The sequence below is a fragment of the Accipiter gentilis genome, chromosome 4 (assembly GCF_929443795.1).
Source record: "Accipiter gentilis chromosome 4, bAccGen1.1, whole genome shotgun sequence".
Taxonomy (NCBI): Eukaryota; Metazoa; Chordata; class Aves; order Accipitriformes; family Accipitridae; genus Astur; species Astur gentilis.
The window spans coordinates 22982254-23009655 of record NC_064883.1 but is presented as its reverse complement, the minus strand read 5'-3'; the positions used below and the strand labels follow the sequence as shown (position 1 = coordinate 23009655).

The 27402-nt window shown below is 39.1% G+C and overlaps 1 protein-coding gene across 8 annotated transcripts; it reads left to right on the top strand.

Moving 5' to 3' along the window:
• Positions 1–4056: 4056 nt before the first annotated feature.
• Positions 4057–26884, top strand: STEAP2 (STEAP2 metalloreductase). 8 transcript variants are annotated; one of them, XR_007505816.1, is made up of 8 exons: positions 4063–4169; positions 4607–4747; positions 7832–8341; positions 9994–10521; positions 12151–12315; positions 18297–18444; positions 24122–24501; positions 26863–26884. XR_007505816.1 is itself a non-coding variant. In XM_049798608.1 (7 exons), the coding sequence occupies exons 2-7, from the start codon at positions 4613–4615 to the stop codon at positions 24169–24171; spliced, it is 1536 nt and encodes a 511-aa protein (XP_049654565.1). In that variant the 5' UTR covers positions 4063–4169; positions 4607–4612; the 3' UTR covers positions 24172–26557. The 8 variants fall into 8 exon arrangements, 4 of the variants coding, with proteins under 4 accessions (XP_049654567.1, XP_049654565.1, XP_049654566.1 ...); XR_007505815.1 differs by lacking the exon at positions 26863–26884 and having other exon boundaries at positions 24122–24281; positions 24412–26557; XM_049798608.1 differs by lacking the exon at positions 26863–26884 and having other exon boundaries at positions 24122–26557.
• Positions 26885–27402: the final 518 nt, after the last annotated feature.

Below are 27402 nucleotides of genomic sequence, written 5' to 3'. Positions count from 1 at the left end.
TCATACATGACCTTGTGCTCATACAAAGCCAAGAACAAAGGTCTTGAAACCCTTTAACTGGGCTTCAACAATAGCTATGGAAAACCATATTCCAAGAATGCTAGGAGAGGTTTCCTTCCTTCAGCTTCTTTCTGGTGAATAAAATTAATCTGCTAGATCATAAAAGAAGAAACAATCCTCACTGTTTTTCTACTCAGATTGCCTTAGAAATAGAACTGTAAGCCTGGATCTCCTGCACTTCTGGTTGCTTTGGGTTTTGGTTTTTTTTCGTGGGGGTTCTCTGTTTTGGACAAATCACCCTTAATTTGTAGGTCCTCTTGGGAAGAAGATACCTTGTCTTGTTTTGCATGACTTCCTATGATTTCTCAATGATGGCTTATTAAATGTGCTTGATAAAGTCTTTCCTTCTCTTTCCTTCATTCTGTCTTTCTCTTTTTTCTCTTCTCTCTTCTCTCCTCTTCCCTTGCCCTTCCCCCCCCGCCTCTCCTCACCTCACCTCCCTTCTCCTCCTCAAAAGAATATCGAAATGTTTTCATTTATCTATTTCAGTTTGTCCTTCTTTCCTAGCTTTTGACTACTAAAATTCAGATCCTACAGGGTCTGAAAGAAGTAGTGATACCTGGACAGTTAGTGAAAAGGGGACATCACAAATTGATGAAATCCAGAGTGAAGGAAGGGAAGAGGTTTTAGCTGAGGTATTTACCATTCATTTTTGTTCTTTGTTTAGTTAGCGGTTAGGTTTTATAAAAAAAACCCAGTATATTTATTAAAAACCAACATCTTTTCAAGTAAACAATGACATCAGATTAATTAAAAAATCTGAAAGAAGCAAAGAACAAAACTACCATTTGTTTCTACAAAAGAAAGTAAAAATAGGTTTCAGTTTTCTAAATCTCTCAGATCGATTTTGACCTTATAAAGAATGGGTAAGAGGTGTAAGTTTTATTTTTAGAGTAATTGCAGGCTGCCATAAGAAAAAATCACTTGGCCTGAATGTTCCTGGCTGGGAAATACTGTATTTTTCTGCTAAGTTACGAAATTAGCTGTGTTGACTGTGGTATGCCAGAAACGATTGTATTTGGGTTTGTTGCCCTTATAGGAAGCAAATTTTTGTGTGTTTGTTTTCACTCTCTTTCCACAGGGAAATCCCCTGGGCTTTGCTTTCCCCTTGCCAAGAGGAAGAACCAGAATATCTGTTTCCATTTGCCAATTGGAAACTCCTTTGTTATGTTCCATCCCTTAAAGGAAGAAATAATAATGCTGCCCTGGACTTTGCTAAAGAAAGAAAAACACCTGCTAAGAGCAAATAATATTTTTTTTAACAGATTGTTTAAGATAGCCCTTTAACAGGATATCTGAGAATTATGTTGCCCATAGATCTTTGTATATAATTTGAGAGAACTGTAACTATCCAATTTCATCCTGTCACTAAAGAGACATGGTCCAATTTTTCAGGGAGTTTAATTATACAAAAGGTACATATATACCCTTGCTCTCATACTAAACTGCATGCAAAATGGGGACCTCTTTATGGTTCTCCTGCTTGAATGGATCAGTTACACAGCAATGGAAGGGAGGCTGCAAAACCTCAGAAAGGTGCAAGGAAAACATAGGATCAAGTTAAATCCCTCAAACTGCCTTGATTTTAATTGTTAAATGTACTAGATATCAAGTTAGTGGTGTCTGTGCAAGAGGCTGGTAAATGGCCATGACTCAAAAGTTTCCTCATTTACCCCTATGCATAAAGGCTAAAGCTAGGTAGGTTTGCAGAGAGTGACAGGAGAAACAACTGGAGAAGAATTGAACTATGTAGGTGAGAAATGACACTGAATGACATCCGTGGGAACCCAAGTGGGTTAGGTATGAAAGACCAGGGTCGGAGCTGGCACACCCTACATAGTGCAGGCTGGAAGACAGAACCTGTGATGTTTTCACATGGAAAATGTACCTAGTGAGCAATCACAGGCACAACAGCTGCACAAGAAACAGGTAACAGAATTCAAGGATCATTAACCCCTTATTATCTGTGTAAGAAAAAAGCCCTCTCCTTGTTACAAAATCCACACAGATCTTCTAATGCATCATCTCCTAAAGGTCTCGGTCTTCTGTTCAAGAATATATGGTGCAGTAATAATACAAAAAAATCCCACAAGAAACCAGTCACAAACATTCAGGCTTACAGCCTTCCTATTAAGGCTATAATTCAAATAAATTAAGAATGTTTATTTTAATGTCAATATTTTTATGGCTACAAGAGTCACATAAAGTAGCATATAAGGACAATCAGCCACAAATAATATGAACATTCTGCTTTTTTCTTTAGATACATTTTTTAGTTGGACTAAAATTTTTGAGCTCATACTACTGTAGTTGTACTGGCCACAGAAAAACAAGCCTAGGATAATGACTTTTGAATCAATAGTAGAGAAAAGGACAATATTAGAACATGAACCTGAAGGGCTGAAATGCTAGTTCTAGACACAGAAAGGGCCAATTCATTTCTGAGTAGTCTGTGAATGGACTCACCTTTCCATTGACTTCCATGGAATATCAACCCTGTCCTCACTGTCTGGGAGCTGAAAGTGCGATCTGGAAAAACAGGCAATAGGTTTTCTGTGCACCTGTTTACCAAATTAAAAAATACTTTAAAAATACACACTTTCAATGTCAGGAAAATTACTTATTTAATAATTGGGGGGGAAATGGCTTCTGAACTACAACAGAAAAGTTTCTCAGCCCTCTTTTCAAGTTCTACAGCATGGTTGTTTGTGATTATATATTGAAACAAATATTTGAATCGATTAAATGGTTCATTCTGCTTAAGTCCTCAATTAATGCAATACAGAAACAAGCCAGTATGCACACACAAAGGATGAAAACAGGTATGTTCAGTGTTTCACTGCGATCATATGGCTCCTTTTCAATCATCTGTTCATGTGTTAGTTTTTTGCTGCAACATGAGAGACATACATCATTATACGTGTTGGTCAGTTTTAAATGTGTTAAACACAAAGGGTTGAGGGTTACACATTGTCATATATACAGCACAGCTGTATGCTTAATGAAAGATGGAACTTGTTTGGTAAATCAGAAAATATTAAAATCAGAAGCTACACCTTTTCACAAAAAAAGCTCCATTTATTTTCAGCTGGAAATTTCCTTGGCTAAGCAATGTAGAGTTCAGATCTTGAGGTTTAGCTTCGCTTTTACGCAGTTGAACCCTATATGCCCTCTCATTTTGTTTAACACTGAAATCAGAGCACAACTCCCACCTGCGCAGAGTACACTGGGTGCACAGCAAACATGGGGAGCAACCTCCCCACTATCCACACCCAGAGAAGCTGACCTGGGCTGCAGGGACATCCAACACCGCCTCGGAATAAATTTTTCATGATGAGGGTGGTGAAACACTGGCACAGGTTGCCCAGAGAGGTGGTAGATGCCCCATCCCCAGAAACATTCAAGGTCAGGTTGGACGGGGCTCTGAGCAACCTGATCGACTTGAAGATGTCCCAGTTCAGTGCAGGGGGGTTGGACTAGATGACCTTTAAAGGTCCCTTCCAACCCAAAGTATTCTATGATTCTATGACTCTACGATTCCTCACCTGCAGCCCGCACCGGCTGAGAGCCAGCAGCACCCTTCTGCCAGGAGAGAATAAGGAAAAGCAGCCGGAGGAGGGTTGCCGCTGCAGAACAAACCAGGGCCGGAGCAGCCGAGACAGGGCAGGGCCCGGGAGCAGAGGCACGTTTTCCCCTCAGGGCCGGTGAGCTCGCCTAGGGACAGGCGAGGTCCCCGCGCCGTGTCGGGGGACCCTGCGTCTGGGTCCGCGTGTGCCTGGGGCGTTGCGGGGGCCTGAGGGGTTTGTGGCCGGAGGGCAGTGGCCGGGGGCCAGGGCCGAGGGCACCCCGGGGCCGGCGGCGGCCCTCTCTTTCCCCACACGCCGCCGACCCCCGGCGCTGTCACCCCGCCGCCGCCGCCGCCGCCTCAGTCCCGGCGGGAGCACGCCGCCGCCCTCCCGGCCGCCGTGGTGTCGGCGGTGGAGCGGCCGCAGGGGGCGGGTCGCAGCGGCAAGACAGGCGCCGCCTTCCCGCCTGCCCGCCCGCCTCTGCGGGGCCGGAGTCTGAGGACGAGAAGCGGCGACGCTGGTCCTCCTGGCGGGCGGGAGGAGGTGAGAGGCGCTGGGGCCGGGGCGGGAGGTCGCTCCATCTCCTCCGGGCGCCTCCTCAGGCCAGCCGTGCCCGCCGTCGCCCCGCGGGGGTTTCCGCGCTGCCCATCGCTGTGGCGGCGGACTCCCGCCGCGGCTGCCCCCGTCTCCGGGGCAGGCTCTGGCGGGCCTGGCGGTGTCGGGGCCCCCCCGGAGCGGGTCGGGCAGCAGGGCTGAGCGCGGCCCGGCCCCCGGCAGCCGCGAGGGGCTCCCTGGTGCCTGGCGGCGGCGCGGAGCCGGGGTGCCTCCGCCCCGCGGCGGCCGGGCCTGGCAGCGGCTGCCCCCGTTCTGCTCGGGGCGGGGGGGGGGGGGGGGGGACGGGACGGACGGAGGCGGCCGGGGCGGCGACCGGCCAGGCGGTAGGGTCGCCGCACTCGTCACGGGCGATGTTGTCGTTGCAGCTGGAGATGCCGGCCAGGACCTGGGCCCCGCCGAGCTCCTCTGGGGTGGACAGCCGCGTCGCGCAGCCGCCCGCTAGCCTGCCGAGGGGGCACCGGCCTGCACCCCGCGTCCAGCCAGCCCCTCGCCTCAGCCCTCGCCCCGTAAGTTCCCGCCCGAGCGGGTGGTCACAAATTCAGTGACTGCCCGGCTCTCTGTTTTTCGTCTCCACTAGTTATTTTTCCAAGAGCGGTTTTTCACATCTGTGTCACCTTCTGGCTGAGGTAGCTCTGTAGTGTTTTCTTAGCTTATCTAAGGGCAAATGTCAAGTTTATGTCACTTCTACTATTTTGTATATCTGTGAAGCCAGGTATTTTGTAAAAGGAGGTTGGTTTTGTTGCAGTCTGTTCCTGAACAACCCTCCTTAGCTACTTCTTATCATCTGCTTCCCATCTGTTTACAAATTGATTGCTCAGTAACTTGATGTAAAATCTGTCCAGAGGCTGAAGATATGCTAACAAGTCTTTGCTTTCCTCAGTCCTCCTCCTCCCTTCTTTTAGCGGAATGTGCTAGTCTGCTTCTCTTGTGCTCTCTGAGTTCTCAAGATGTCACTTCGATCAGCATTTTAAGCATCAAGGGTGGATTTCATAAGTGTCTGCTGACTTGAAAATCTCTATCTTATCTTTAACTTTATCGTTTACACTTAACTTACTTTTTTCCACTTTGACCTCACCTTCTGTCTCCCCGTAAAAGGAATTTCATTAAATATCTCTTCACAATTAACCTTTCTGCTGAGGGCTGGAATAAAGAAGACACTTAACACTTTGTCCTACTTTGCGTCATCTATAATTTTTTCCTTTTCCTCCTAAGTTATAAACCTTGCCTTCTGTCTTTTATTGTATTTATGGAACCTTTACTTGTTATCCTTTATGTCCTTCACCGTTGCTGTTCTGATATTTCTCTTTATACTGTCCTTAGCCATGCACACCCTCCCCCCCCCCCTTTTTTTTTTTACTTTTTGTGTGATTTTTCAGGTCATTAAAGCTCTCCTGATGCAGTTATAAGAGTCTTACACACCCTCTTTCCTCTGAATTGCTATTGTGCATTTAATATAGTCCCTTTCTGTAACTGCCAGCTCTCTGATCTCTTCCACCTCTTAGATTATTTGCCCAAGAGTCATGTCTGCCTATTCCCTGATGGTTTTTTATGAAGTCTGTTAGTTTTATTCTGTTCCTCACACTCTGCTTTCATTAGAACAGGCAGTGAGAAACTTTGGGCAGTGGCCCAAATTCAGCTCGCCAGAATAATTCATCATGTCCAAATCCTTGATGCCCACTCTCCTAAGGATGCTTTGGACAGAAACTGAAAGTAGGCTGCAGTATGGTTAAATGGTACTGGTAGCCCATTTCCTCATGGCGGTTCCCTTTCTATCCCAAAGTTTTGCAACACCTTCACGTCACATGGCATGAAGTGAAATGGGCCTCTGTAATCACATGGTGAAAGCATACATGTTCTGTCATATCCAGTTGATGTATATCTCTCATCTGATCAAAATACAGCTATTTTCATTATGTTCCTGGATGTGTGCCCAGAATGGTACAGGAAATACTGGTATTTTGGTCATGTGTTAGATACGTTTCGGGTCATGTGGTAAGAAAGAAATGTTTTTTCAGTGCTTGCATAAAAATCTATATGGGCTGCCTCTGCCTGAAAGATCACTGTTAGAATCTTTCATAGAATACTGATCTTATGGTCACTTTCACATACTGTCTGTCGTTAGAGTCTCAGTCCAGTTTCAGTGAGTTCTTCCGTTCTAGTCAAAGCTGAAATGAAAAGTGTCCATTCTTGTACTAGCTTCCTCCAATTTCTGAAACACAATGCTACTTTTAATTGTGGGAGGTTGTTCACCACACATCCTGTATTCCTAGCTGATGGCTGATTAGTTACCATCATATCAGCTCTTGGATGGTGGCTCAGGAGGAGGTTCATTCAGCTCCTCCTTTCTGTGTGGTCTGTTGTTGATTGCTCCCAAGACAGCAACCTCATGGTTTCTCTTTGCTCCTTCTTAGCCTGCCTTTCCTCATTGCTTCCTTCATTTTCAGAACTCATTGCTGTTCTACAGTGCAGAACCACTTAGGTCATAACTGTGGTTTTATGTGAAGACTTCCCTCCTGGTGCTTGTTTTGTTCGTTTTTTATGTCTTTTTGTCTTTGTTACAGTTTTACTTCAGTTCTGTGACCTCTTCTCTCCAAAGCTATAGCAATATTTCTTTTAATTTTCCGTGAGCCTTAGCCCCTGTTCTTCTTCAAAGCTTCCCTCACTGCACTGAATTTGAGTCCTAAAACTCTCTTCCCTTTTATTATTGCATGAAATTTATCTCTTCCTGTTGTGGAATGCTGTCCCATGTATTTGTCTCCAGGATTTATCTTCTCTGCCTGGTCAGAAAATTCTGTAAAGCATATTTGTGACCCATGGCCTTGAATTCTTTACCCTTGCACCCACAGTTAATCCTTCTATATCCATGGCCAGACCTAGCAGTCTGACCTAGCAGTGTCATTAGTGATTTCATTAATAAATCTTGACAAATTTCCCTTGTTGTCTTTGCCATTGGATCCATGTGGGCATGAATCCATTTCCCACACTGAAAGGTGAGTGTGTTGGATATCTGTCATGGTGGCAGCCATGACATTTGCAGCTTTGAGACTTTTGCATCCCTTCCTTCCTGGCCAATATAGGATACCATGGTAATAACCTGCCTAAGCTTTTAACAGCATTCAGCTTCCATGAACTCACTGTCCTTATGCCAGCCACAGGCCAGCTATCTCTACCTTCTAATATTTTCCGTAATTACCCAGTTTTTCTTACATGTTTCTTCTCAGTATTACATTGACCATTAGTTTCAGGAGCACTAGCTTATCTTGTGATCCAATATTCCAGGGCAGTGGAAGATAGGGAATAGGAGAAGATGGAAAAAATTATCATTTAATTCTGTAACCGTATTATTGAAGTTCTTTAAGTATTTTGTGTTTCTCCTTGTATTAGTGACTCATTGCAAGACAACATTGATTAGCACATACTTTATTAAGGAGAAAATATAACATGAAACTTAGAACCACAGATTTTGCTCCCAGAGGTGTTTATAGATTCTGATGTCTCCTAAAATTGTACGATGCTGCATTTTTCCTTCTGTTGTTTTCTCTTTTTTTCTCTTCCCCCCCCCCCCCCCCCCCCCGAAGAAATCATTGTAGGTTTGGTGTCTTGGAAGTATGGAATCAATCTCTATGATGGGAAGTCCTAAGCACCTCAATGAAACTTTTCTACCAAATGTTGCCAATGGCATCAAGGATGCCAGTAAGATCACAATAGGCATCATTGGAAGTGGAGACTTTGCTAAGTCATTGACGATTAGACTTATCAGATGCGGGTACCACGTGGTTGTAGGAAGCAGAAACCCTAAACTTGCTGCTGAGTTCTTTCCCCATGTGGTTGATGTCACTCACCATGAAGATGCAGTAACAAAAACAAACATAATTTTTGTAGCCATACACAGAGAACATTACGCCTCTTTGTGGGACCTCAAACATTTACTCACTGGTAAAATTCTGATTGATGTCAGCAATAATACAAGAGTAGACCAATATCCGGACTCCAATGCAGAGTATTTGGCATCGCTTTTCCCAGATTCCCTGATTGTCAAAGGATTCAATGTCGTTTCAGCTTGGTCACTGCAGTTAGGACCAAAGGATGCCAGCAGACAGGTAAATGTTATATTTGTATTAATTTAACTTTTTTGTAGGATGAAAATGACAGGAACTGAATGTAAGCAGCCAGAACTCATGGGATTCATCCTGCCTGACTTAACGTACCTAAAATGTTGGGCCTTTAGTTTAAAGTTAAAAAACTTCTGGAGTCTAGTTTGTCCCACTGTATGGGATCTCATTGCATCCAAATTGTCCCCTGGGGTGCCTGTTTATCTTTAAAGATTGTAGAGGACATGCGGGTACTAGCTTAGACTAGACAGCTGACCTTTAGATGACTACTGACAGAGGAGAAGAGTTGGATATTAATGTCTTCTGTAGGAAATACGTTAATTTTTATCCTTATGCTCTATACAAGGATAGAGGCAGTCTTTCCCAGTATATTTTAGTTTTAGTATTGGTTTAGATGGGGTGAACTATTGAAAGAGATGCACAGAAATCTGAGGTCCTGATCCCAGGGCTCAGGGGTCAGCTGTTCTAAAAATGTTTGCATTCAAAGTAACAGTGAATGAAAGAACGAAAGAAATTATCTGGCTTTTAGAATGCCCTAAGATCATAAACATGAAGAAACAGAAGGAGGCACATATGTTTCTAAGTGATCATTCATTTTATCCAGGACTTCTTGGGAACATCATGTTCAAATTCCTTTCCAGTATGTTCCCCAAATCCATCCTGCCTATAGAAAAGGCAGCTTTATGTTTTTCATGTTTTGCTGAAGTGATACAAAGGATTTAAGCCTGTGCAAGAACCCAGTCCTTCATGGCTTTATGAACTCTGAGAAATACATGAGAAATTACTTGTGTAACGTGAACACTGGAGACTAAATTGAGTTTTTTGATGCTTCAGGTAGATTTTAAATGGAATGCAATTGATACAGAATTAGCAGAATTTTAAAAATAACCTTACCGTATTATTTTTACCCCCTTTCAGAATAACACTGCTCTATAAGTAATTAACTCTGTCAAAACAGATCATGTTTACTCTAATGCAGATGATCAGCAAACAGTGTTTGACAAACTATGGCCCACTGTAAATTTTAAAGGAACTTTAAAGTACTTTGTAGCAGTGCATTTCCTCCACTATGGAATAACTGGTCTTTCGAAGGAGTTCTTATTTATCTGCTAGTTTTTGTCTTTTCTGTTAAACATTCAATTTTTGCAGAAGTCTGGATTGTGAAATTAAGCTAAAATTGTTATACGTGGAGAGGTTACACAGTTCTCTGCTTTTCATTCTGTTTATACTACAGTCATCATTCAAGATTCCTGTATTTTTGAGAGACTCGTGATTTTCTGAAATGCTTTTAGCTAATGTTTCAAGTTCAATCCAGTCCTGCAGACATTTCACTGTGGGAGGTTTCAGTATGCAGATTACCAGGGTATCCCACAGTCAACTCATTATTAACTCCCAAGAAAAAGCCAATTTTGTTTTGGTTATTCTGTTGCTAAATCAGTGTGCATATTGTCATTTTGGCTGCATTTGTGTGTGGTTTCATTCTCATCTTGGTGTTATAAGCTGGAATAACACTGTACAGTTTTAGCAGTAGTGGTTTTAACCTGGAGGTCCTTAAGGGGTTTTTGTGGTGGTGTTTTTTTATTTTTAACCATTGAGTCTCTTTCTCTGACTGCAGACAATTCACTTGACTTTCCCAACAGGTCTATATATGCAGTAACAATGTTCAGGCTCGCCATCAAGTTATTGAGCTTGCCCGTCAGCTCAGTTTTATTCCTATTGATTTGGGGGCATTGTCATCTTCAAGGGAGATTGAAAACTTACCTCTGCGACTGTTCACACTGTGGAAAGGGCCTGTAGTGATTGCCATTAGCCTGGCAACGTTTTTCTTCATTTATTCCTTCATCAGAGATGTAATCCATCCATATGTGAGAAATCAGCAGAGTGACTTTTACAAGATCCCCATTGAGATCGTGAACAAGACTCTACCAATTGTTGCTATCACTTTACTTTCTCTAGTGTATTTATCAGGACTTATTGCAGCTGCTTACCAGCTTTACTATGGTACTAAGTATAGGCGATTTCCACCTTGGCTGGACAACTGGCTCCAGTGTCGAAAGCAGCTTGGACTGCTCAGTTTTTTCTTTGCAACAGTGCATGTGGCATATAGCCTCTGCTTACCTATGAGGAGATCGGAGCGATACTTGTTCCTCAATATGGCATATCAACAGGTAAGTCAATCTTAACTTCAGTGAGTTAAAAATGCCTTGGCTGTATGCATATGGCTCATGAATACAATATATATGTTTTCTTAATCTGTTCCACTGTTTTCAGCAGAGAATGTTATGGGTTATCTTATGCTTAGCTAGTGCCGAATAAGAAGGGAGACTAAAAGAAACATCTGTGCATTGTGCTCACCTCGTGGGTCAAGCTGCAGTCAAGTTTGCGTGGTAGGGGGAATCAAGGATGTGTCCTACTTGAATCCATGATTGATAGTAATGTACACAAGGAGAATGCAGGATAGACAGGACAGGAGCAACAGCAGGAAACTTCTGAGGTATGTTCCTCTATACATAGAGAGACAACATATGGGTGAAGTATGTATATCGTGTGTTTAAAAGTGTGAAAAGTATAAGGGTAGATACTGTAATAATGCTTGCAGATGGATCTATTTTTACAAAATGAAAATGCTGTTACTTTGTAACATTTTGGACCAGTGGTAAAAATATTTTATTCATTAAAAATTCTGTGAACATCATCTATTACAGACAATAGAGATTGACTCAGTTCCCAGGAGCAATTGATCTTGCATAACCCTGAAACAATCTCTGACAAATCTGTCATCCTTTAGAAGAGGGTCTGATGCTTCTGTCAGTCAGTGAGGTAGCTTATTGTCACCTTTAAAGTGGCAGAAAAGCAGCATTGCCAGAAAAGGGGCATTGTCATTCAGCACATAAAATCTGCAGGAAAGAGAGGTGTGATGGAACAGAAAGAAAAGCAAACTAAGGAATCAAATCAAATGGAACAAAGTAACAGGCATTGGGTCCACAAATTCTCAAAAGGTTAGCATGAAAAATTGAACTTAAGAGAAAGGCAGGAAGAGCAAAACTGTAAAAGGCAGGAAGAAACTGTAATTGTTCACACTTAGTAAAGGACCCACTGATACTTTTACTTAGAAATTATCTTGGTTTTAATAATATTGTAAAACTCTCACTTGCTAATATTCCTAGTGAACCTCTTTCAAGACATGCCATATCACAATAGTTCACCTGGAAGTGGAAAAATAATTGAATATCCAGGCCTCTTAATTGTTAAGGACCTGAGTTATTTTTTTTCTGGTAAAGGTCTCCAAAGAGAACAATTTTGGATGTATCTGATGTCAGCAGTGAAAGAGGCAAAATAATTTGGACTCAGCATAGGGAGTTGAAGCAAAAAACAGGAAATGATGCTAAACTATTTCTAAATGTAACAAACTAAAACCAAGTTGCAGGTTTACCCAGTTTATGTTATAGAATTTAAGTTTCCAGGGTCTGAAGAACATGGCTACTTTTATACAGTGTACAGGAATGCACAGATGTATCTGTTTTTATAACATAATTGTTATGAATAGTATATAATGTTACATTTTCTTTTAACAACTCATCTAAGTTTCCATGTTTAACATATTTTTAATCTAACCAGAGCCAATACCAGCAGTAAAGAAATAGTTGGTTTTCTCCAAGACATGAGGAAACCTCTGAAATATTTGACCCCATTTAATAGTTGTCCTGTGACTGTAGACTTTTACTCAGCAAAATAACTTCTGTTGGTATTTTTAATATTCTGTAGAATAAAGTGCTTCCTTTCTGCTCTTTCGTCAGGTTCACGCCAATGTTGAAAATTCTTGGAATGAGGAAGAAGTGTGGCGAATTGAAATGTATATCTCCTTTGGAATAATGAGCCTTGGATTGCTTTCTTTACTGGCAGTAACTTCCATCCCTTCAGTAAACAATGCCTTAAACTGGAGGGAGTTCAGTTTTATTCAGGTGTGTTACTTTTTAAATAAGCGGGTTTTGCTGTTTATAAGAATTCTTATGATGATTATGGTGGTGGTGATGATGAACAAAAGCACTTTGCAATATGATGAGAACTTTTTTTTTTCCCCTCGCTCTGGTAAGTTAAGGAAAAAACATAGCCTTACTCAGCAGATATATTACCATGAAGGTACATTAAGCATTTCATGAGTGTTAGAACAGGAATTTACGTTTTACACTTCTTGGTCTTAAATAACCAACATAGCTAAGACCAAATGAGCACTAATCTATTCCTTTTCCATTGTTAGAATTTCTTGCTAAATTCAAATTAGATAAATTTGGACAAACTGATGTGTCTATAAGGTCATTTTTTATTGTGTCATATTTACTGCAGTTATTTCCACTGTAAATAAAGTCAAATAGTTCCAAATCTAAATAATTATGAACTTTAATGAATAATCTGTCAGTATTTTGAGGAATTTGATTGGGAACAAGTTGTTTGCTCTGGAGGTATGTTACAGTTGATACTGCATTACATACTGAAGAGAACTGGTAGTGGTAACTAATTATGATAATTTTTAATTTTTAGTCACAAAAAATACTGAACTACTAAAAATTTCCTTTAAGTTAATGATGATTAAAGGTACTTTGTCATTTATTACTTCTCAGGATGTAAGTTGTTCTTTATTTAGTTACTTGTCCTTCAAAAAAGTCCTCTTGCTTTATTCAATCAGAAAACAGACTTCCAGTGATCTCTCGCTAAAGTAAAAGGAGTCTGCATTTCTGCACAGGCTTTACTGTACCCAGTATGCAAGTAGAACTGATAAAACATCATAATACTTACTGTCTTTTATATTTTTCTTCTACTGAAGTACAATATGTTGAAGTGAATTTGAACTTAATTTTCTCAATCTTCTTTAAGTCGGGGGGACAAAGTGGACCTATTAACCCAACATCTCAGTGCTGCTTTTTTTTTGTCTGGGAAGAGCAGTATGTCTCTAGCTTTAGTCCTGAATCTCAGCTGATTTGCCACAATAATTGCTGAACTTGTTTTGCATCTGACAGGTGAAGAATCAGTCAGTCAGCACACTCAGACAGTTTCTTACCTCAGCACTTTCCACTGAGAACAACATAGTATTGCTTGCTCATCATAGTAAATAGTTTCATCAAAATAAGAGTCTGGCCTCTTCTAAAGAGTTTTACTGCTAAAACATGCTTAGTCTTGAGTCCTACTAGGAAAATCTGAGTTTTGGATTAACAAATTTTTAACTTATACAGTATAGACTATTTTTTAGCCCTGTTCCAGTAGTACAAGCCCTGAGCAGCATCACCCCTACCTACAGTGGTTCAAACGGACCTCCACCACAGTCTTCCTAATACTGTAAAGAAATGCTGTTTGTGAATGTTTTTGCTCAGAAATCATTGCTGTCTTTGATATCCCCAGTTATTTTGGAGATGCCTCCACCTTACCTAGCCTGGTTTCACAACACAGGTGTCAGCAGCCCCAAAAATTCCAGGCTGCTTGATCAAGGGAAAAGGACTTTGAGAGGAGAAGCAGTGCAGGCTCTGCTCACTCCCTCACGGTATGAATGTGGTCAGCCCTACCAGGAGCTAAGAGACCAGCAGAAAACTTGGGAGTTGCTGCAGTACAGAGCTGACCACTGCACAAAAATATCTTATTACTTCACCATGATTCAGAGAGAAACACTCATAACATCCAGATGGAGGAACCACAGAATGAGACAGTGATGAAGAGTTTGCTCAGTAGGAGATCCTAGGTGATGGAAATTTAACATGAAACTTTGCAGGCATCTTAACATGACCCAAAGTTGGAGCTTACTGAGGAGAGAAACATGGAAGAAGCTGGGGCTTACAAACTAATGCATCGGTTTTCTTAAACACCACTTCATTAATCTTCTTTTTCTCTTCTAAACACATTTGGATGAGGAACAACGGTAGACATGGGCAAGAAATATAAAAGAATTTGTATTTTGTCAGAGCAGGCATAATAACTAACCTAAACCAACACACTGCAAACAGAAAAAACATTTATTGAAACCAGTCCTTGACTGTTCATGTAAAATACATGGAAATGGAGACTGTTGTCTGCAAGTAGTGCTGCACTGTGTCCTTCAGTCTTCTGAAGGAAGTTAAACTGTAAATATATAATCTAAGTATAAATATTCCAGTCTAAGAGTTCAAGTCCAAAGCACAGCAGGCAAAGTGGCAATGGACAGAGCAGGCTGGCTTTGAAAGCTGAGCTCTATGTCTGTTAGCAACAATCAGTGCAAATCTGCCATTTGTGTAGTAGGAAGCTGATCTTTTTGTAGACATTCCTTTTGTCTGCTAGCACAATCCTAAAGTTTTTTGGAGCCAGTATTGCTAAACTTTTCTTGCACACACACTTTGAGGAAGGTCTTCCCTGCCATGGTTCTCCCACAAGAATAGGATACTTTTCCCCCAGAGTAAAGAAGAATGAGGCCTGAGCATTTAGCAAGTTTACGGCTAAGATTCCAGTCAGAATTGCTACAGCCTGTTTATAAGTTTAGCAATATCCTGTTACTGGGGGAGTCTGAAGTATACATTGCATAAATGTAGGCCTTGGAAAATACCTTTTCTATATGTAAATTGCTTGGAATTACTCGACCATTGTGAAGGTAAAAATACCTGAAGCATATTTGTCCCACAGCAGATCTGTGTCTCTATATACGTACATCTTCCTGGTAACATTTCAGGGATTTTTCTCCTGTATTTTTCCACTCCTTTACCATTTTTTCGTTTGCCCCAAACAATGCCAGTTTGTCCAGTTTATCAGTGGCCTTGGCTGGGAATCTCCCACATTGGCTAAAAAACTGACTTGACCAGGAAGGAAAAGAAACAAAACAGGGAAGACTTAGAAAAAAGCTAAAAGATTGGGGAGTCCATAGGAAATGTGCTTATCTATTAACTCAGCTTCCAGGAAACACAGTATTATGGAAGATAAGGAAGCAAAGCAACCAAAGTTGTTCCTCCTCTTTTCCCAGCAGCCATCCTAGAGCCTAGGCAAGTTCCCAAGACTTACAACTGATAGTGCTACCACTCACCAATGTGAATTTACCAGTGAAGAAAAAGTATCCCTTCTTGCTGTTTGCAAAAGTCCTCTTAAAGTGCTCTTAAAGAAGTTAGCATCCTGTGCCTCTCCTGGCCTCCCTGTGGTAACATCAGTGTAAGTGATCTTCCAGCTCTTGTAAACACATTCATCCCTTTCTTTTTGTGTCTGAAGAAGCCAGGAAAGGATGACACAAACACAACATGTATATTCCATCTGAAGCGTAATTACATTTCAGGAAATCCATTGTCTCTAATCCCTGTATTCCCTCCTCCACATTGTCCAATCGTAAACTTGTGCAGAAGAAAATAACCTTGCATACCTGAATGACAGCAGCTCTCTCACCTTTCCAGTATTAAACAGATTGCTTTCTAGCAATTAATAACTCCCACAGCACAATCATAATTTATTTCTCAAATAAATCCATAGGGGTGGTCAACTTTAGAATATGGCTTTCTGACACTACCACTGGCCAAGATTTGTAGTATGATCCAGTGCTACCAACTGATTTTGTTTTTACTGTTCAGCTGCCCAGCAGTGCCTTTTCCTGCACTAGCTTATGTCTTTTTGTCCAAGCCTGTTTCAGTCCGAGTTTCCTCATTTTACTACTGTACAGCCGTTGCTGTAGTCTTTGAACATTTGCAGATACTGAAGAATCATGTCTTTATAACAAACACAGAAGTTTTGTACTGACACAGCCTCCTGCAGTGGGGTTTTATTTAAGTAGCAAAGGCAGCCAGTCTTGCTTATACTTCTGGAAAAGTCATTGTCAGTACCTGTGAGGTAGGATAAATGCTCTTAATGGAACTTTCTAGTGCAGATATGCCCTGACTGAACAAGCCAAAGACTGCAGAATGCTAAGTTGTGTGGAGGACATCCTCTTTCTAGCTAAGTAGTGTTATTACTGTTAAAAGTACAGCACAGAAATACAGCAATTAAGGGCCTAGTAGAAAGAAATACCATCAGTAGCTGACAGAAGCTCCTATAGGACTGTCTTTGTTAGATTTTTAGATGAGTGGTTGAAACGGTCCAGTACATACCAGCACATGCCCTACCAACACTTCAAAGAATCATATGGCAACTTTCAACAGGGCAAAAAAAAGAACTTAATAGAGGTGCATCATAAGTTTTTCTTGTTCTTGTGCTGTTAGTAAAATGTACTCATAAAGGACGTACTTGTTAGTTTCCATTTTGACCATTAGATAGACATATAGAGATGTCTCAAAACTGTAGTTTGCAGATGGACTTTAAATAAGCATTAAATTATTTTTTTAAAAAAATTTAGGAAGACTCTGTATAATATTTCCCTCCTGTTTCTTTTTCAAGAATTGTTATAGTACTCATCAGTAAGCCTGATGAAGAAATGAGGGATATGATTCACTTGTGCCCGTTTGCTTGCTGGCAGCAATACAACAGCAGTGAATTCAGGACAGTCATACTATACTAGCAAAAAACTGCAATAACATATTCAATCATCAGGTTTGATAGTATTTTTGTTGTCCAAATTTCTTAGCAGAACTTCTGTTCAGATACTGCATATGCCATTTTCATATCCACAGGTGGTTGTCTGATTGTTCTGTTTCTTACAGAATATTTTGAGAGCAAATTGTTCTTTTTAAAAAGAGGGTACAGCATATCTAAAACGTACCAACATGGCTCTGAAACCATTGGCAAAAAAAAATGCGTAAATATTGGCAAGTTAAAACACATGGTACCAATCTCTAGAAATTAACAAAGGTATTTTCCTTTTTATACAATTATATCTCTACATCCTTGCAAATGGTATTAGCTCAGACGTTCTCCTTTCCCTGGAAACTGGTTAATCTTGAAGTAGAAAGAATTAAATAGACCCTTAAGCTGCACTTTTCTTTGCTTCTCTGTTTGCTGGAATTAAACCAAACCTTGGTAGCCAGTTACCTTTCTTAATATTCATTCTCTGTTTCAATGATTTTCTACAGAAGTTTCCCAACCAAGTTAGTCATTACATTAGTTTTGGCCAAAATAGAGTTTTTCTTCATTTGATCACCACCAGAATTCAAAGCATAGTAGTCTTTTTTTACCATGGTTTGGGAAAGTCAACATTAATACATTTAACTCAAGTCTGCAGAGCAATACAACTACAGAGTTCTTAAAATGGCAGATGCGCAGAAACAGTGAATGGCCCCTATTAGCACTACCTTCTGTGGCATGCTGTAGATTGCATGATGAGAGGTCCTCTGCAGGGTACTGTGGGAACCTTCTACTCACATTTCATCTGGCACTACCTGTTCATAACAAACTGCATCATTACCTTGTGCCATTATGTCCAAGTCGTGCAGTCCAGACATTCCCATTAATCAGTAGGCAACAGCTGATGGAGGAAGGTAAGGGATGGTTTATGGTAACTTCAGACAAGTGGATGTAGGCCACTGTGAGGAAGAAGCAAACTGCACCTCTCAGAGTGATAAAAATCTGGAGTGCTAGGCCCAGGTCTCTTCCAGCAGAACTGCATTGTTCCATAATCATGAATTGTGGAAGTGATCTAGCCTCATAGTTAAGAAACAGGGAACTTAATTTCCAATCACAGCTGATGTTGTTCCAGTAACTTCACTGGGATTGTTCCCTATTCACATACATATCCTGAAGTTGACTTCCAGTACTTAGAATTTGGGCAAACATAATCTTCATTTCAGCTTTGACTAAGGCCTGTAGATGCTAGCAGAGACATGTTGTAAATCAGTATTCAGTTCAGACTGTAGTTTTCAGAACATGTGAACTTAAAACCATGTATTGCTAATTTTAAATAGTAAATAGGTAAGAGATTTTAACATGATGTCTAAATGTTAAAGTAATGGATTAGAGCTGTTGGATGAAGGACCAAGTACTATTATCTCTTCTTTTTTCCCTGTTTTCTCTTTTTTCAAAGTCTACACTTGGATACGTTGCTCTGCTCATAAGTACTTTCCATGTACTGATTTATGGATGGAAAAGAGCTTTCGAAGAAGAATATTACAGATTTTATACACCACCAAATTTTGTCCTTGCCCTTGTTCTGCCTTCCATTGTAATTCTAGGTAAGATCATTTTACTTTTGCCATGTGTAAGTAGGAAACTGAGGAGAATTCGAAGAGGATGGGAGAAAAGCCATGTTATAGAAGAAGCAAGTGGGTCTGTTCCACATCTCTCCCCAGAAAGGATAACTGTGATGTGATGATAGACTAATATTTGTTTAGCACTGTTGTAGACGTTTGGTTTTGGGTGGTTTTTTTGTCATAAACTTGTTTTTTTAGGAGTTTAGTTAAGTATGAGTAAAGTCACTATAGACTTGCTTGGCATATAGTACAAGCTCTCAACCAAACTAAGAGAGGTTCGTTACGGAAGACTACTACTTCAGATAACTACAAAAATATTTTTGTTTTGAATTGCAGAGGGCAGGTAATTATGAAATCAGAATTTTTTTAATGCTCCTTTGCACAGTTATATCACAACAGTGTTTTATTATAACCATGCTTTCCAGATATTTCTTTGACTTAGAGCATATGTGTCAGAGTGCTATTTATGAATACCACATTTTCTGGGCAGTGTTTCTTTTATTTTTAATTCTGGTTTTAACCACACTTCTGGGTTGGTAAGTTCAGAATATATATTAATAGAGTTAATAATTTAGGAAATAATCAGATTTTGAAACAAATTAATTTGTAATAATGTATTGCACATGTACAGTATATGTATTTTCATGTGATTTTACACTATTCCATGATTTTAATATGCAAAACCAGTTTCAATTATGGTGTAATTGTAGATCTTGTAAGCAAATGGTATTGTACTAGCAGGGTCATTTTTTTCAGTCTCACATAGGATTTTAGACTTTTGGCATCTCTTTATTTCCATACATCATACAATGAAAATACAAAATAGTGTTATACATGTATAGAAAGACTTGCAGGTATGTGTGCAAGCAACTAGTTTTTGATTCTAGAATGATTTTGAAATATCAGGAAATATTTTAAAACAAAAAAAAAAAGCTGAGAAATCTGCAACAACAAAAATCCATTTTCATGGTGAACCTTCCAATAGGTTGATACAACAGGGAAGCATCACAATACTCATGTATTTCTGTAAGTTTCTACACTGGACTTTCAGTTATTATATGTGAATTTCCCAGAGTCTGTCTTAAATTCTTAGTATCTTTTTGTGCAAATCCAATCTTCTATTTTTATAGAAAAGTCTTACTTTTACAACAAGTGTCTCTGGGATATGCCTGAATTTTTGAGAAACAAAATTATTATTCTTATACTTAAAAATGAATTCATCTCCAAAACTAGACGTTTGCATTTCCTGTGGGATTCAAAAGAACATCCACAATTATTTATTACTACTGCTCTGTCAGGTTCTACTCTTCTCTAACAAAATAGCTGAACTCAACTCATACCTTCAGGCTACTCCTGTTTAATTAGCAAAACCTTTATTTCAGTGAATCAGAATGTGTATTTGATCCTGATTTTCTTTACTCATATGAAATTACATTTTCTTATCTATATTTGCACTGTTCAGGATCTCTGACTTTCTTAGCTGAACCTTCACTTATAATTTACTACTTTGCAAGTATTTGTCATTCATATGATACATCAGAAATATACAGTACTTAAGCTTGCCTTCACTTATTATTTATTACTTTGCAAGAATTTGTCATTCATATGATACATCAGAAATATACAGTACTTAAGCTTGAATTTATCCTTAAACATCATTAGTCCTGTAAATCTCATTATCTGTTTGTAGTGTAACTAACAGCTCCACAGAACAAGAAGAATCTAGAATCGAACTGCCCCCAGTTACACCAACCTAAATCTAAAGAGTTCATGGTAGTTGTTCTTCATTTTATTTCAAATTTTAAAAATTACAACAATTTAATTTTCCTTGTAGTATCCATATTCCGCAAACTTATATTTGGGTTGTATATTCTGGGTTTGTTGCAAATCAAGAGGCAGTTGAACTATCTTTCATTTTAAGCATGTTCAAATCTAGAGATGAAAAATAAAATATTTGCATGATTTTTTTCCAAAATTAAAGCATTTTTATATGTCTTTAAACATGTTTTGTATCGAATGAGAGGTCAGTGAATTCTTTTTGAAAATGGAGGTTTGTGAAAACATTTTTTTGGAAAAAAAATTCAACTGTATTTCATGCATGTCAACAGAAATTTGAGAAGTTTTTTTTCAGGTCACAAATTTTCAATTTCAAATAGTTGGAAAATGCATGTTTATCCTCCTTTTTAAGCTGGAGGGGGAGCAATTGGAAAGAGAAAATTAATTTTATTTCATTTTTGAAAAGTAAATGATAATAACAGCTACAAGTGGTCAGACTAAGGTCTTTGAGAGTTGTCTCCCAATAGCTGACAACTGGCAGATGCTTCCAAAAAGAGGGCATGTGTCCAGTGATTTTTCTTTTTACATAACCTCTCAGCCTCTTGGAAATCAATAATTTAGGACTTATTTGAGAGAGGTGCTGCCTCTGGACTATTGTATTTAACAACTACTTCTTTCAAAAATTTATCTATCTTGGAAATTTGAAACTTTCCCAGTTTTTTACAGGAAAAGAAAGAAAAAGATGGAAGAGAAAAAAAAAAGTTTAATAAATCTATCAAATTAAATTTTAAAAGTTTGCATTCTTTCTTTTTTTCCAGAAATAAATCACTTAGTTTCAAGGTACTACTTTTATTGTCCCTCCTCCAATATGCAGCTATTTCAGTGATACTTGTGGTGATACACAAGCACAATACTATTTTATCAAACATTCTAGACATTAAGTGAAAAACCTGTCATTGTTGGAGATAGACAGGAGCCTAAACTAGTACGAATGAGATTTGCACATAAAAAAGAAGGACAAGTGACAATTAAAACTTCTAACTTACTTTGCCTGTCTGTAAATTCATTCCAATACAGAAAGCTGTATATTTCTTGAAAGACTTGCAGAATTACATGTAACTGAATTTCCTGGCCTGTTTCCTATTCCATTATTGCAAAGGGAAACCACACAAAGCTTAGGCATTTGTGCTTCAATCCTTTAAATAAAATTAATTTTAAAAATCTTAGAATACACAAAGTCTCGGAGAATTTTAATGGGATAAATACCACACTACATTCTACCCCAGTCCTGTGCATGAAACCTGATTGAAATCATTAGAATGGGATAGTATAACTGAGAGCAGAATTTCATACCTCTGAACAAATTTAGGGCAGAAACCACTACTGTTGACAATCTGATTACATTTCAAAATTAAATATGCTGCTATTATTTTATAGTAATTCTACACTTCTGTAGAATAGGTAATTAACATACATGTTCCCTACAACTGTCTAATTCATTCGATGCAATAGCAATGATGTTGCAGAACTAAGATAGTGTACTAATTGAATATTACTGTCAAAGTCCATATATTTTGTACTGTAATGCAACCACTCACAGTATATATAGAAATATATTGGCCCTCTTTCCTATGCAAAAAGTCATTTCATCATTAAATTTCTTCAAGAACGTTAAACTCTTAAATTTTGAACTGCCAAAGGTGTCTGGAGAGAATAATGATGTGTTGTTCCCTTTTCCAAACTGTGTGTATGGAAAATTAAAAATATGCTTTGATTTTATAAGTTAATTGAAAAATGTTGAAATATTAAAGTATTAATAAATAGATGATTTTTTCAGATCAAATATATGAAGACACTTTGTTAAATATTTGTGCTACAAAAAGACATATGGTTTCCCATTAGGCCATGTATTTACTCCTAACTGGAATGGCAAGTTGACTTGTGATTTAGTAGTTTGTAGTGTTCATTAAAGACCAATTCACTCTAACAAGACACTGTAAGTCTGAAAGTGAAATGTCACTCATGCATTTACTACACGTTATATATCAGATCATGCATATGTTTAGTCACATAAGGAATCTTTATTCGTGTAATCAAACACATTGATTTCTATAGAAGAACTCATATTACGACTTCTCATTGGAAACAGACCTGAGGCTAAAAGTTTAGTTTTGATTGCCTAATTATAAACAACTAAATTCATTTAGACGTCTTAGTTACTTAGGAGAATAAATACATAATAATGAAGGCTAGCCTGCTATAAAAATATTTTTATGTGGCTTTATATAAATTGCTTACTGCCTAATGAAAAATGAATAATGAAGTAAACTTCATTTCTCTTTGTTACTGTTCAGTAAAAAAAAATAGTGCTTAATATGTAACACAGAACTGTACACATCATATTAGAAAATTGAGACCTCTGTATTTAGCAACAGGTTATTCATTTTCTATGGATATTAAGGTATTCTTTCTTAACATTGTCTAAAATACAGTTCTATTACAGGTTCCATATGTGTCTTTAATTTTATCTTACAATTCTATTAACTGTGGCAACTCTGTACAAGTTAATTAAGTAGCCATGTTCTTGAATTATTTACAGATTAATTATTTTGTAATTGTTTTGCAAGTTCTTTGCATATCTAGTTTGTGGTAATGGTTACTGTGAATTGGTGCCACGTTTAACTTTTTGTTCCAACATTGTGCATTATATGATGTGCCAACATGAGAAAATACGTTTGTATTTTTATTTGGCATTAATTGACTATAAAATAGTGTGTCTCTGTGTGTGTGTCTATATGTTATTAGCTATACTTGCTGCCCAACTAGCACTAAGGGAAATTATTAATTAATGTAAGGCAATGAGTTTCCAAGAGGCTATAAATTTCACAGGTATGAATATAGTTAGTTTTCTCTGAATGTGAAGATTTCCTCTGAAAGTTAGATATATCAGGTGCATAAAAATTAGATAGATTCAGTATAATATTTTCATATATGCAGTGATAATAGATGCATACGCATAGTTCCTTTCAGACAGTGCATCTCCTAATACACGAGTTTTTGATTTCTTGGCTGTTCATCCTGTAGTATTTTCTATCAATGTGATGAGTAATGTTGCAGTACTGATATTGTATCATTATATGATACTGATTTAATTAATTGGATTACAGCCTTTAAAATCAGTGACACATTGAACTGACTTGAACAATGATCTCTGTCATTATATATTGTTTCTCATGCCTTGCTGGCAGTGTCTTGCAGTAAGCATAGTACGTCTCCCATGTGCAATATTCTCTTTGTAGTTGTGTTTGTCAGTTTGTGCTGTCTCTCTGAACAGGGCTATTATAAATTATTAGTAATGCTTTTACCTATTTTTCCATAGACTGTGTTTTACACAAAAATCAATAAAAAGTCAATGTCACGTATTTGGCTTTTTCTTCTGTGCTTATGTATAATAAATTTTAGCTTGCTTTTCTTTATAATACATGTGTGCTCTGTTCAACATTTTCTCTGAGAGGTAGAACTTGAATGTGAGTTGATAAAAAAATTCTGAAGGGCAATTTGTTTCTTTTGCAATGGCTGGATAACACATATTTCACACAGACACACTGGAAAGCTATATCCCATATCCTACTGTAAAGTACTCTCCATGTTTCCAGAACACAGGGAGCACCACAGTACTGTCGGCATATATTTAGTCCACTTTTCATTGAACAAACAAAAAGTTTGCCAAAAGTTAGACTGCTAGGCGTGAGTAAGTTTGCCAGGTGGAGACACTCCTCCTGTTTGGTTGTGTGTGTAAGAAAGCATTACTGTTTAAATGAGAAAAACATGTGAACCACTTTGCGATCCTTCATTGGGAAATACATAACTTTTTTTTCCATAGAGGCTTATGCCAACATAAGAGGAAAGAGGAAAAGAATACATGAGAGGTGAAGTCCTGCTTGACTAGAGGTCAGCACTACATGAGTCAGTGAAGCTGGCAGGAATTGCATTGCTTTCACATTAAGTTACATAGCCTTCCTGGATTACCAAATGGAATTTAGGTATTTTTAAAATTCAAAATATTTAATATCTATTTGTGCCATGCCTGATGTAACAGTAATGTTTTGGTCCTTGAAGTCTGTCTTTTCTTAGCTTTTTTTAAAAATCTCACCCTGTTTCTCTATACCACAGTGCTTGTTTTACTGAGTGTTGATACTATGCTGGCAACTGGGGCCCCGAACTTCCACCCTTGTTCAGCTGTACCTTGTACTGTATAAAAGTGTAAGTTCTGTCTACTGTGACTTATTGCATTTCCTTACAATAATACAAGATCAGCATGAAAGTCCCCCGCAAATCCATACCACGCAATGACTCGAATACTGTATTTTAATAGTATAGGCAGGTAAATCCAGATGTTAGAAGCTCTGTTGTCTTTACAGGTTTAAGGTTGAGTCTACTGCCAGCCACTTCACTATTCTTTTCTTTTTTCTGTGGATATCAAACACAGGAGGTCTGGCAGGACAGTTCCGCACTTTCCTGTTCCTATGCCCCTCCTTTTTACCCTTCCTACTGACCAAAAGAAGAAATGAGAATGAAAAGGAAGACAAGGAGTTAACAGACTGATTCTTAGAAAGACTCTGATTTCTATACTATAAACTGCTCAGTGTCCTATATGATAAACAGTGCAGATGGCTTTGGAAAAAGTCTAAAGGTTCAATACAGCCAAGAAAACGACATCACTTGGCTAGGGCTGAAGACCCCCACTGCAGCACATGAAAGGTGCATCTGTACTGAATAATAGTCCTTCAGGAGCTTGCAACCTCATTTGTAAGACAGCAGATAGAGAGGTAGAGGAAACAATTCACTTAGCAAAGTCAACGGGAGATTAATGGCAGACCTAGATATGGAACCTTGATCTTCTAATGCACAGCTGTGTCCTACACATTCGACTACACAGTCCTGTAGTTTTATGAAATTTAACTTTACCTCAAGAATAGAGTTTGCTGAAATGTCTCTTCACACCAAAAGAGTTTGTCCTCAGTCAAAACAGAAATCCTCTCTACATCAAGTCTACTTTTTAAACGTATTTCTTAGCATTTGTAAGACTTGACATTTAACACTTGTGAATTAATACTCTCAGAAGCAAGGTACTGTAGCCTTAATGTCTTGAATGTTATTTATTACCAGTGGAAGAGGTAGATGTGATAAAAATACAATGTAAGCCTGTCAGGGGTAGAAGACTGTTAAGTAAATATTTTCACTGTTGATTGCAGGTTTTTGAGGATGGACATTTGCCATTTGCCAAGGGCAGCAGAATCGCTGTAGTCAGACTTGCACAGTGTAGCTTTCATCCCAATTTTTAAAAGCTTCTTTTATGAAGAAGGTGCACAGTGAGCAAATGGAGCTTTGCAATATGATCTTTGGAACAGTCAGCCATCAAATGGCTTGTGACCTAAGCTTATAATTTACAGACCAAGTTGCCCAATTTAGGTATGTTCTTTATACATTTGTCATTCAAAACACAAGCAACAGAACTTAAAACCACTTAAGCCACAGTAAAAGTAAATTTTAGCACTTTTTTTTTCATAAGCTTAAAAACTTTGAATACATACAACTTCAGTAAGTATCTCGGCACCAAGTAAAAAATTATATAATCCAGTTTGTTCAGCGCTAACTGCTTCCAGACCTATAAGCATTGTCGTTACAATTCATCTCAAATGCTTAATAAAAAATCTTGTTCCATCCAGTGCAGGCCCAGATACAAGACCGCTGCTGAGAATACGTTCACAGACACAAATGTTTAAGTAGAACATGGAAGGGCTAGTAAAATGGTTAGAGGAATGGAGAGGGGTGTGTACATGGGTGGATGAAAAGTGTCAAACACCAGCTCCAAGACTGGCAGCTGCACTGTCACATTAGGTGAATGCACTATAATGTTCTACAGGTCCTGCCATTGTATGACCTGTAGTCCTATGAATGCAACTCGGGAGGTTAAGGATGTCGAAGTGGTCATTGTATTTTCCAAGTTAGAGTCCTGTTCTATGCTAGGCTGTATTTTTGCTATCATTTTGGAGTTGCATACGGGATGAACTTCTACAAAATGCAGAGTGTGGCTGGGTACATGTCATATTGTGTATTTCCCCTTTGATGGAAGGAGAACTGTATAGCATGTGTGAGTACTAAACATGATATGCATCTTATTTCTGAAGAAGGCAGATATGAAATGGGAAGGGTGTAGCATACAAGCTGGGAAGAGTGAAAACAAGAACCATATTGGTTATAGATGGAACAATGAAGGTTTCTTTCTTGTTTCTGTTATCAATCGCTTCTTTTCCTATAAAAGCTGTCTGGAGATTCAGACAGCTATCCTAGCATTTAATAAATGTATTTATGTATTAAAATGTTTTTTTGGAACCACAGGAGTTAAAAATTACTTGTTAATGAGAACTGAGGTAGATACCAACTCCACCTGCAGCCAAACTTGGGATATGTGTGTCTCCAAAGTTGCATGTGTGCCACTTGTCCAAAGTATACCCAAATCCAGCAAAGGGCAGGTGGAGCGAGCAGTCCAGCAGGGTGCCTGTGACCACACCATGAGGTGTCACCTTTTGCTGCGGCCACTTCCCACCTCTCTTCCTCCAGGCATGTCCACCCATCACAGTAAACCCAGCAGAGGGCCTGGTGTTCCTGGACAGTTTGGCATCGGCGGGCTCAGCCACGCTCCCATCCTGGAGACACCGTTTCAGAATACAGCCGTGCAGACATCAGATACGCATGCATCCCCTTAGGAGCATCCCATGTTCGCAGCTGAGAGATGCCATGGCAAACCTAGGGGTGAAAACTGTGAGCAAGTAGAAAATATCCAAATCCCCTTACGCTTCTGTCCCCACCTTCCAGGCATGAGTCATCTGTTTTGTTTCGGTCTATGCAGAGAAGACACTTTTCCCCTTCCTCCCTGCAGCCAGGCTACCCCAGGCAGGGCTGTCCCACCTACACACGCGTTCGTCATGGCGGTCTCTCAGGGTGGAACTTTTCATCGTCAGAAGTTACGGATTGACCAGCTTCTTCCCCTCCAGCTCCCCGGCAAGTGGGAAAAGCCCACTCTCTGCCCTGCGCAGGGGCGGGGAAGTGTCTTCTGTCACAGGGCACGAAGTGGCATTCCTGGCAGAGCAGAGGAGGGTG

Coding starts and splice junctions, on each gene's coding strand:
- STEAP2 (XM_049798605.1), top strand. CDS start 4,613: ATGCCGGCCAGGACCTGGGCCCCGCCGAGCTCCTCTGGGGTGGACAGC. Junction 4,748..7,831: donor CTCGCCTCAGCCCTCGCCCC/GTAAGTTCCCGC, acceptor AAATCATTGTAG/GTTTGGTGTCTTGGAAGTAT. Junction 10,522..12,150: donor TCAATATGGCATATCAACAG/GTAAGTCAATCT, acceptor CTCTTTCGTCAG/GTTCACGCCAATGTTGAAAA.